This window comes from Vigna unguiculata, chromosome 5 (genome assembly GCF_037176805.1).
Source record: "Vigna unguiculata cultivar grain cowpea cultivar isolate G323 ecotype 2 chromosome 5, ASM3717680v1, whole genome shotgun sequence".
Lineage (NCBI taxonomy): Eukaryota > Viridiplantae > Streptophyta > Magnoliopsida > Fabales > Fabaceae > Vigna > Vigna unguiculata.
The window spans coordinates 50081070-50093095 of record NC_140796.1 but is presented as its reverse complement, the minus strand read 5'-3'; the positions used below and the strand labels follow the sequence as shown (position 1 = coordinate 50093095).

The window sequence follows — 12026 nt, the reverse complement described above, 5'->3', positions numbered from 1 at the left end:
CCAACTTAACATCACATTATGCAAACGATTTAGGGATTTTAGAAATAAAACTGCAACTTGTGTAAAGCTCACAAATTTTTTGTATTTATATTCAAATTAAATATGATTGAATCAAGAACCAAATGAAACAAGAACCAACTTAATTGAATAACCATAAAGAAAGTTGTAAACCAAACAAGCAACAAGGTCAATGTTGTTAACAACTAAACTACAGTGATCTTGCGATAAAAACTGCTCTCATTACAAAGCTCCGATTCAAGATCGGACCGGTCAAAGTCAAAAACTATGTGTTAAGGATCAGCTGTTAAAATATCAGCACGATCAAACGGTTAACGAAGTAATAACATTTATTTTACGAAAAGTGTGCAGTGTTGTCAACAACCAAACTACAGTGACCTTGCGATAAAAACTGCTCTCACTACAGAGTTCCGATTAAAGATCCGACCTATCAAAGTCAAGAATTTTGTGTTAAGAATAAGCTGTTAAAATTTCAGCTCGATCCAACGGTTAACACAGTAGGAATCTTCATTTTACGAAAAGTGTGCAATGCAGAAAAAGAGTAGCGCCATATCAATCAAACATACTCGCACACCATGCATTTTTATTCGACAAACATCCTCATTCAAGCATCACAGCCATACAAACAGACCAAAAATCGGCAAAATAACTTTAAATACATAAACCCTAGCTTCCCTTACCTGGAAAATGCTAACTCAAGCGAATGAGATCCTTAGCGAACTAGCACATAAAGCAGAAGCAATCAACGGAACTGAAAACAGTGAGGGATGAATGAAAATGAGCTATGACAGAGACTAGCATGGAACTAAAGCTTGAAGAAAAGAAGGGAACATAGAGAGCTCAACTTACTTGGAGTGAATCATTCAAAGGAGAGGAAAAATAGGGGAGCTCACTCAAACCCTAGCAGAGCTTCTGTTAGAAGGGAAAGAGGGTAAGAGCATTGTCTTTGCAAAGTGTGGCAGAATGAGAGGGGTTAAGCTGCCTTAGGGGCTTTGGACACCCTATGGGCCAGACCTAGGCCCAACTAGTTTAGGACAGTCCCTCTTACAATAAGGACCAGATAAAGGTGGGTCTTACAATAACATTCATAAATTTTAAACAAAGTTCAAATAATCCATTTAAATAGTGTTGAATGAAAATTTACAAAAAAATAAATTTTTCTTAAAACTAATTAATAAAAAAAATAACTCATTCAAAATCAATATGTTAATATTTTAATCATATTTTTTTATGTTTTTAATTTAAATTAGAGTATAGCGAGTATGGATATTCACGAGTACACATACTATGATACCCGTACCCGTACCGTTAACATGCAGGTATTAAAAATATCCGTACCCGTTATCCGCGGGTATCTATTTACAATATCCATTTTCGATCCGTTACAGATTTTATCCGCGAATACCCACAGATACATATTTTTTTGACATCCCTAAAATATTCTCGCAAAATTACTCAAAATAATAATGTTTTAACCATATTATTATTTTGTAGATGTCAAAAATAATATGATCATAATTAGAGATGGCAAATAAACCCGTCCCCGTGGGTATTGCCCGAACCCGTCCCCGTTTTGACGGGAAATCCCCGCATTGACTGGGTATGGGTACGGGTATGGGGAATCCCCGACTTTTTCAGTTGGGTATGGGGATGGGTATGGGGATGTACATATACCCGCCATAATACCCGTCCCCGCCATATCTCCATTCTCGTTTAAATTATTAAAATATTCACAATTAATCAAGTAACCCCTATATATATATATATATATTCTATTTTTTATTTCTTTTAATTATTTCATTTGTCATGAAACTCATTCTCATCTCCAATATATTTTTTATCTTATCATAACCTTTATGTAATTATGTTAAAATGATGTATGTTAATTAAAAAAAATTATGCCTCACATTTGAATATTTAATATTATTTTTTAATATTTTTATTTATTATAAATTTTTCTTTCACATGAGAATGTTTATACTCTCAATTTAGGGTAATATAAAAAAAATTATTTACTTATTATTATTATTAATTTTTGTTTAATTTGAAGAACTCTTTTTTTTCATTAAAATAATTTTCGTTATTTTTCAACCATTAAGTATATATGTTGATATTTGAAAAGTTTTCTTAATTCTCTAAGATATTTTTCGTCTTATCATACCTTAGTTATGCATTTGATTTGTTTTTTTTCGATAGTCTCTCAAATTATTTCTAAAACATACATTTGTTAGTTTTTTAATATTTTTATTTATTGTTTTTATTTTCATCATGTAGAATAATATTTCGATATATTCTATCTAATTATTTTTTGTTTTATAACTCATTATTAATCATAATGTAATTTTTTCACTTTAAATTCTGTTTGAAGTGGTTAAAATTATATATATATATATATATATATAATGATATTTAGGAATAGTATATGATAATTCACTACAAGAAAAACATAAAATGGTGACTGATTTTTCGTCATTGGTGGTAGTAGTTGATTTATTGTCTGAATCAATGACTAAATTAGTGACCGATTCAATGATCGAATCGGTACTTAATTTAGTGACCAATTTAATTACTAATTTATTTGTAATTTAATGACAAATTTTTTGGTCACTAATGATATTTCTATTTAATTTTAACCACTTCAAACATAATTTAATAATTAGTTCTCTAAGGTATTTTTCATCTTATCATACCTTAATTATACATTTGATTTCCTTTGTACGATTTCTTTCGATAATCTCTCAAATTATTTCTAAAACACACATTTGTTAGTTTTTTAATATTTTTATTTATTTTTTATTTTCATCATGTAGAATAATATTTCGATATATTCTATCTAATTATTTGTTATTTTATAACTCACTATTAATCATACTGTAATTTTTTTCACTTTAATTGTATAAATAACTTTTATTTACTACAATATAAAAATTTAATGTAATTGCTATGAATATTTTTTTGTCACTATCCAACATATATTGAAGTTCAAAAGATACAAAATCTATGTCAAAATTTTATTATTATGTTTATTATTTGTTCTTTGTGTCATTTTGATCAAGTGATGTATTATAAATTTTATTAGTGTATAAAAAAGAGATTCATTATAATTTAAAAAATTGAAGTAAACAAACATTTAAAATATATTTTAATTTGAATATTTGTTTTCCTTTTATTATTATGTTTATTATTTGTTCTTTGTGTCATTTTGATCAAGTGATATATTATAACTTTTATTAGTGTATAAAAAAGAGATTCATTAGAATTTAAAAAATTGAAGTAAACAAACATTTAAAATATATTTTAATTTGAATATTTGTTTTCCTTTTATATTTTTTTGAAATATTTTTTAATTTTATCAACTAAGTTCATCAATGTTGTAGTTTGCAAATTTAATAAATGTTTTGATTCACATGAAATTTTATTTGGTATTCTAATATAAAATGTAAACAATTATAATTTATTTTAAGGTATTTGGCATCGAAGAAAATCCTCATAATATTAATATTTCATAATATTATGTTTTCTTTACCGTAATTATTTTTCTTTTATAAAAATTAATATTAAAGTAGTTAGAATACGGGTACGGGTATGAGATTATACCCGTTACCCGATGGGGATGGGGATGGGAAAAAAGTTTGATACCCGTTGGGTTTGGATATGGGGATGTGGATGAATTTTTTATGCGGGGATGGATATGGGATAGCGAAACCCGTCCCCGCCCCGCCCCGTTGCCATCCCTAATCATAATATTCAATATGATTTAATTTGGATAGATAAAATCACATCATTAATATTGCCTGAGATTGAGGCATATGCTCTGTTTCTCCTCGTTATCGGTTAGGTTTGATTGTTAAGAACACAGTTGAAACAGAACATTTATGTTTATCTGTAGGGTCTTATTATTCATGAGGATGCCACAGACACACCCAAACTGTGGCACATGCAATGTTGAGGCCTAATCATTTCATGCAATCTCCACAAACAGTAACAGTTTGGAAGCTTGTGAATCAACCACACTTTATGCTTCATTTGTCTAATAAGGAATGCAAAACATGAAAAATACCTTTTTCTTTTCCTAAATTATCTTCTGTACTTTGGTCAATCTGTCTGCACCAACAATTTTGGAAATGAACCATAACATTTGATCACGTCGACCATATTTTGTTGTTCAAAATCGTAAAATAAAAACTTTATCATATGCTGTTAGATCCGTTATTCACCAAACTTTCATTAATGATATGAAAAAAAAACTATAAAAATAAAGAATTATTTTCAGAGTTCATCACAATTCAATTATATGTTAAGATAAATAATAATATTTTTTTTTAAGTATTCGGCGTTGACTTTGAAATATGTTAAATCACATTAAATTTTTTGTGTTCTTATTTATATTTTATTTTTGTTTACAGATATACTTTTGCTTAGAAGACAATTTTCTGTTACGCGATTTTTATCACGTTAACATATAAAAATATACTTATTAATATTATCGACACTTAAAATACTGTTTATTATGTTTAAAAGATTTTTAATATATACTCATAATAATGAATACATTCATTTATTTTAAAGTTTAAGATGAAATTACATAAACATTTAAAATAATAACAAATCTAATTTCACATTATAATTTAAGGATTAAAAATATATTTAACTAAAAAAAAATATTATATAAAAGATTATTTAATATTTTACACAAAATTAAAGATACCAAATATTTAATTATAGTGGAAAAATAATGAAATTATTCTCCTAAAACAAAAACATAATTCAATATATATTAATAAAAAATCATAAATAAAATAACAAATATAATTCAAATCAAACATTAAAAAATGTTTATTTTCATTGGAATTTCTTTTCTTTTATATCTAAACTGAATCGAATCAAACTTATACGTTCGACTCGAACGTACTTTTAATCAAAATCCAAATCAAATCACATTTTGAAAACTCTTATAAGAAGGAACATTAGTATTTTGGTGGGAATAACATTTTTTAATCAGTCTTGAAGCAGACATTTGGTTAGCATTTTTGTTTTTCCATGTTAACATGTTAGTGAACATGAAAGTTGTAAAGGGATCAAAACAACACAAACTCCATTGGAGACAATTAATTGCAGAAGAGAGCAAATATATGATATTTACTACACTTAATCAAACTTTCCAAACTTAATTAGCATTTAGCCAGTACCAATTACACTGATCTTCAGAAATAAATAGCACCAATAATGCTGTCCCTCTCGCACAATTTTATACTTAAACATGTTTTTGGATAAACTTCTCCGTAAAAACTTAAAACAAAAATAAAAAGGTAACATTTAATGAACTTTCTATTAAACCGAAATCAAATTCAGTTTACAGAAAAACCCAAATTCATTTTATCTTATTATTTTTGTAAGTTTTATGGAGAAGCTTATCTAAACATAATAAAGTTTACAACTTTCACCAATTACCAGGAACATCACTTGAAAATGTACTTCACAATGCCAGGAAGATGGGTCTTCATAAAGTAATCATCCCAATTAATGTTTTTTGTATCAAAGTAAAACAGATCTGTCTCTGTCCCACTTTCTTTTGCTGCCATTCTCAACTTCTCTGTGTTCATATCATCAAATCTGCATAATTAACATTCTCAGCCTCAGTTAATAATATATATACCTCATAAACTCAATAACTAAACATGTTATTATAATGTGGTGTGTTTGTGTTACTATATGTGTTACTCGCTAGACCTAAAAAATGTGCATGAAATGAAATCTGAAGCACGTAAAGTTTTTGTTGTAGTTTACAAACACTTACACTCCTTTAAAGAACATGTAGGGTCTGTAAAGTTCAACCATCCGCATCACAACTTGGATCTTCCTATGCAGCTCAAGATATGTTCCCCGAAAATACTGACAAAGTGCAGTGTTGGCCAGCTCAAGTCCCTATTTCATGGAAAATTTGTCAAAGTCTTGTCAAGAATTTTTGAACATAAGTGGTAGCAGTGACTATTGTCATGCACCAATCATGCCAAAAGCTGAAGCTTTTGGCTGAAAACAACATGTGAAGTTTATAATACCATGTAATGAACTAATCATTCTGAAAACTTTTGATATTTAAGTACGTTGATGATGATTAAGGAGGGTAGATAAAGCAGAGAAGAACCAGAACCTTTAATGGAAGGAGGTAACGAAGGAACATATATCTCTGAAAACTATCCATGCTGGTCAGAACAGTGACTCTGCCAACTTTGACTGGTGTGCCATCTTTGTTTATCCATGGTTTTGCAGTGAAATATTTTAATCCAAAGTCTTGGAGATTCAAATATGTGACAGGGTTTCTAACAGAGGAACCCACGTGGTATATGATATCACTTGGCTGCTTTGCATGAGCCACCATGGCCACTAGCATAGCATTCACCACCATGTCTGCTGGGACCTACACATTAAATTCACAGTATTTTATTTTATAGCAGAATTCATCAGAGAAACAAGACAACATTGTATTTTTGTTTTGTGCAGTAATTAACTCACCACATCCACAACTCCATTGATATCTCCAAGGAAACATGTTAGCTTTCCTTTCGCGTAAGTAACAGCTAAACTGTCAATGGTTCTGTAGCAAAAACAAAGGCAAAAATCTTTCACTTTGAGCTCATATTCATTCTCTTCGAACCAAATCCATGATGTTTGTTTGCTATCGATGAGTGTTCTGTTTATTTTAACTACTTGTTTAAACTTTTTTCTTGATTAGTTGGTGATACATAATTGAATGCAAGTAGTTGCTTCAGTAATTGGTACAGATCAGAACTGTGTACGTGATTGGACCACCATAAACTCCTTTATCTAATCTGTAGTTAATCATGGTACTTATCTTCATTAATTGATACATTATTATGTGAACAATGTTGTTTACTAAAATTTAAGTGACCCTCAAAGAAAGATTGAATATTTAATATGTGGAAGGTGAAAAAGTAAAAAACTTTTATTTACCTGACACCTTCGGCATAACCAGGGAAAGGTTCTTTCATTGTGCTTGTGACAATGGTTGGTCGCAGAATAACAACAGATAGGTTTCCTTTGAGTTTCTCCACAAGCATTTCTCCCACTGCTTTTGTGAACACGTATGTGTTTGGCCATCCATACGCCTTTGCTCTGATCATAACACACACCAAACATAATTATGTTTATTTTATTTTATTTTATAGTATCATATAGTACAATTTCCTATTAAATAAATAATATGTTTACAGAAAATATGCATAAAGAATTATACATATATATATTAAGTCAGAAAAATAAATCATAATTTATCATCATTATTATAATTATTTTATTATAATTATAATAATGCTTATTTTTAATTTTAATTAATGTTTTAGGGGACATGGACCCACCTTTTGGTAGAGTCATTGTCCCTCCCTTTCTCTAGAAAGATCTTTGATATCATAGCCCTCTGGTACAAGTCAGTCAATACACATGCAACAGTTGATCAATTCAATTTAAATGTTGTAAAGAATAAATGATATTAATATTTATTGAAATCTTTTCAATTTTATTGTTGTTCTTGCTTTCATTTTGTTTTAATTATTTAAGAAAAACGTTACTAGTTATTCATATTTCAATTATTCATCGTCTTTTTAACACAAATTATCGTAAATATTAAAAAATATATAAATATATGTAGAATATTCTCAAAAAACTATTTAAGAGGTGTTACTATAACTTTATATTTGTAAATACCAATTAATAGACCACTTTTAAAAAGATGGTAAAGACTATATAGGTTAGCATCAACTAACACTTTTCAACTTAACCCTTTAAACATGATGTAATAATATGTACATATATAACTAATAGAAGAGGACAATTGAGAGTGTTTGTGTAATACTGAGAGGATTTGATTTGAACCATAAAATTACATTTAAATAATTTATATTAAACTTATATGACCACATAAAAAATTAATTTAACCTTTTTTAATCTTAATCATTCATGATTAAATACTTGTATTTGTTAAGAGATTTTTTTTTTCTATCCAAAACAATTCAAGTAATTCCTACCTAATGATATAGGTTTCTTTTGAAAGCAAACAAGACAATTTTGTACATGTATAGTATCCTAGCTAATAGTAGTACTTTTCCTTTATTAGCCTATGGAAACATAAATTTTGAGGTAGAATAAGAAGCACGCTCGAGTCAATATCTACTACAGTCTCCATCATGATGATTCACCTCTGTGGGTCTCATATGCATGATAATAACAACTATTCTTTTAACTGTACACACATATTTTTGCAGATTGTTTCATATTATCCATCTACCAAAGTCATTGCACATTATACATGAATCGGGAAATAAAGGTTCAACATTATGCAACACGTACTTTTTTCATAGTTATAATTTATATGCAAAATGGTAGCAGATCATTTTGTATCCTCAGAGTGTGTCACATGTTTGTGTGTGGCCTGTAATAACTTCTGCATTGAATTGTGTGATTCGCCACACCTTCATTATTAATGTAACAGTAAAAAAAATATGTTCTTAATCTTCTTTTTTCCCTCACTACTGTGTTCATAACTAATGAGACACTTGTTAAAGCTAAGATGAGTTTGAAAAGGTGGTTGAACTTGAACATCACTTGTCTGGACCATATACTGTTGTTTGTGTCCATTCTGAATTAATGAGAAAGGTTAACTAATATCTCTGGTTTACTCTTTATAAGTTTTTATTCTTTTTACCAAACACTTTTATGAGTTATGTTACACAAAAACACAACTGATTAATCATGTTCTATTAGTTTATGCAGAACATTTAGTGGAAGTTGGATACAATGCCATGAACATTTGTGTTAAAGTGAAAGTTGCTGAGATAAAAATGCTGCTAATAGTTAATCACAGAATACAGATTCTGAAAATTATAGACAAACCTGGTAATACCGAGATTCTTCATGGCTATTTTAACATCACGTTCTGTGGCTCCTTGTTCTTTTAGTTCATCCAATTTTTTACACACAATGGTCTTTTCTGCATCGATGTCTAGGCCAGACACTCCATTTAGTGTTTCACCAAAGTGATAGGGGTCCTCTAGTATGAGGCCACCTCTCTCACCACATACATAGGCTGAAATATTGAGGTGTAACACCACTTTGTGAGACCAATAAATGCTTTCTTTTATTTATTTATTAATGAATAATGCTCTTTTTATATATTCAGATGGATTGAAACTGACACTAATTGATCCTAACCTGTTGATACATGAAGAAGCACTTTCAGTTTAGTGCACTGTTTAGCAAAGTTCATGACATGCTTCGTCCCAAAGGTGTTTATACCCAAAGCTATGTCATACCTGCATTTAATTTTTAAGGAAGAAAATTAATTAATCTAACCCAAAATTAAAAAAAGTTTATCAAACTTAATCTTGTACCTTTCATCAAAGTTTGTAGTTGCAGCCAAATTGACTATAACATCCGTCTGATTGCAGATGTCTTCCCTCAGAATTGAATCTTTCAAACCCAAATCCTCATAGGTAATGTCCCCAGGCACCAGAGTCAGTTTTTCAGAGATGAAGGACTTAAAATTTGCACCCAGTTTTTCCTTTAGCACAATGAACAAGTCCTTCGCTATGATCTAATTGTCACAAGTATATATATTAAGCTCTAATTAGCCACAAGTTTAATTAAATGAGAGTTTATAAATTCACCCACATGCTCACTCATTAATGATTGGGACAAACTTGAAAATGATATATTAAAAGCAATCCATGTATCAATTTCATGCTTAAGTATGTCATAAATTCATAAATGCTCGCAGCAAGCATTTTTTAGATCGAAGAAAGTCACATGAAATGTTAGGAAGAAAAGAATCATAGCAGTTTTTAGACAATGAACCATAATAAAGAGCATGTTAACAACTGTGTTTGATTTGATTACTGGTGTTTATGAGGGCCAATCACAGTCCAATTCATACCCTTATGCACATGTTTCTCATCAAAAGATATACTTTAACAATATAAAAACTGTAACATATATATGTAATGAGAAAGTGATTGATGGAAAGTGCAGAGAACGGCACAGTGCTGAAAATTAATTATCATCACCACCTTCGTGATGATGATGATAATAATAATATAATATTAGTGCATTTATTATCTATAACACACCCTTCTGCATGAGAAAGTGTGATTTGCTTATGATAATATAAAAATAACCAATGTTATATTATTAAGTAATATGATCTTATGCAAAGAAGTTAATTATAGTGATGCGAAAGAAAGTGAGAGATATAAATATAACAAGATATGTAAAGTGATAGAAGAAATGATAAGTGTAGTATTTGTTCATATACCTCATTGTGCAATCGATAAGTAGCAGAACTGTCATCTGAGGCTCTCAAAAGAAGAAAAATCTTCTTTACATTGGGTTGAACCCTCAATATCTTCTCCAGAAAAACTGAAAAACATGCAGAAACCAAAGACATCACGAATATAGCAAAAAAGTGCACACATAACTCTGTGAAAGAGAGAGAGAGAGAGATTATACTTTTGGCAATAAACCCTGTTGCTCCAATGATTAAAATGGTTTTGTTTTGAAGAAAGTCAAGAACACTTCCCACCTCCATCGGAGAAAATGTGTTGAGAAAGAAAAAGAAAGGAAAGTGGGTTGTGAAGAAGAATTGTGTGTGAGGTGAATGTAAATCGAGGCATTTCATTTCATATAAGAAGAGAAACAATCATGGAGCAATTATGGCTTATGAGATGGGTTGTGGGTAAGCTGTTGGTGATAGTGAAGTCAAGACTTCAATTTCAAAATTATAAAAAAAACAAGAAGGTTTAATTAGTCGGATACCCACTTTTATTTAGATGTATCAGTTTGTTATCTATTTTTAAAAAGATGTCAATTGAGTCCCAACTTTTGAAAATATGCTTCAATTAGGTCATTTTCAGCAAAAAAAATTAACACCATTAACAGTATTAATATTTAAAATGACTTATAAAATTAAGAATTGATATTTATATCAAAATTTAGTGGTAAAAGTTATGAATTAAGTTACCTACTTTAGTAATTTTTGTCTGAAAAAAACCTCATTAAGACACTTTTTCAAAAGTTAAAACTAGATTAATACATTTTTAGAAGCGAGACACATTTGAACGAAAATAGTTACCATTCGACTAATTAAACTAAAAAAATATCTCTCAATTGAATTAATTGGTAAGATGGACATTAATTAATTAATTAATTAGTTATAGAGAGAAAAGGTTATTTGTTTGTAATGTTTAAATGTGCCTATAAATTGTAGTACCAAACTGAGTTGATATTTGGTCGTTGCACATGAAGAACATCATGAATCAGCTCAACTATCTCTGTGGTTGTGTCCTACAAAAGTTTGTCTCTGTGGTTGTGTCCTACAAAATTTTGAACTCAGAAACAATGACTCAGCCTTAAGCTCATAAAGTTATAAAGTTGGTGTAGTAACTGCCCAACTCCAATACCATAGATACATATATATGAATTCAACATTTCATCCTTACAAATTAATGTCACCGTACGATTCGATTCAAAATAACTCACCCCACATTGTTTTTTTTGTCGTATTAAACTTTATTAAAACTTTACCGTAACAAAAATAAAATACACTTAGGGTCTCAATGCGCGTTAATGAGTCCTCTTTTGATCCTTAAAAAATATTTAACACACAAACAATACTATATAAAAATAAAAAATTAAAAGGATTAATATATTTTTTTTGGATGGTTATGGGGTAAGTGTGGTGGAAGAATATCCCAAAGTGAAGGAAGGAGGCGCAAGACACTTGCTGAGGGAAAACGGCAACACATATCTAAATAAAGCAAAATTTGGTTTATCATTTAATTTGTTTGTCTATTTTTGTTAATAATAATGCAATTCATAGTTTTTGCACAAAACATTATGTCTTGTCGTAAGAGGACGTGAGAAAGAAACCATCTTATAATTCATACATTAATCATAAAACCTAATTTTCCTATCTAGCGAAAATCATAAATAAACTATAT

At 29.4% G+C, this 12026-nt stretch overlaps 1 protein-coding gene across 1 annotated transcript; it reads right to left on the bottom strand.

The window, feature by feature from the left end:
- Window positions 1-5103: 5103 nt before the first annotated feature.
- LOC114184085 (alcohol-forming fatty acyl-CoA reductase-like) lies at window positions 5104-10704 on the bottom strand. The gene is made up of 10 exons (XM_028071325.2): window positions 10537-10704; window positions 10343-10446; window positions 9423-9625; window positions 9244-9344; window positions 8926-9118; window positions 6991-7152; window positions 6532-6613; window positions 6170-6436; window positions 5816-5943; window positions 5104-5631 (listed from the first exon to the last, which is right to left on the bottom strand). The coding sequence occupies exons 1-10, from the start codon at window positions 10613-10615 to the stop codon at window positions 5478-5480; spliced, it is 1473 nt and encodes a 490-aa protein (XP_027927126.2). The 5' UTR covers window positions 10616-10704; the 3' UTR covers window positions 5104-5477.
- Window positions 10705-12026: the final 1322 nt, after the last annotated feature.

What these genes read in the sequence shown, in the direction of transcription:
- LOC114184085 (XM_028071325.2), bottom strand. Translation starts at nt 10,615, where the DNA reads ATGGAGGTGGGAAGTGTTCTTGACTTTCTTCAAAACAAAACCATTTTA. An exon ending in ACTACAAACTTTGATGAAAG is followed by an intron (nt 9,345 to 9,422) that starts GTACAAGATTAA and finishes AATTAAATGCAG; the next exon opens with GTATGACATAGCTTTGGGTA. An exon ending in GGTTATGCCGAAGGTGTCAG is followed by an intron (nt 6,614 to 6,990) that starts GTAAATAAAAGT and finishes TTTTTGCTACAG; the next exon opens with AACCATTGACAGTTTAGCTG.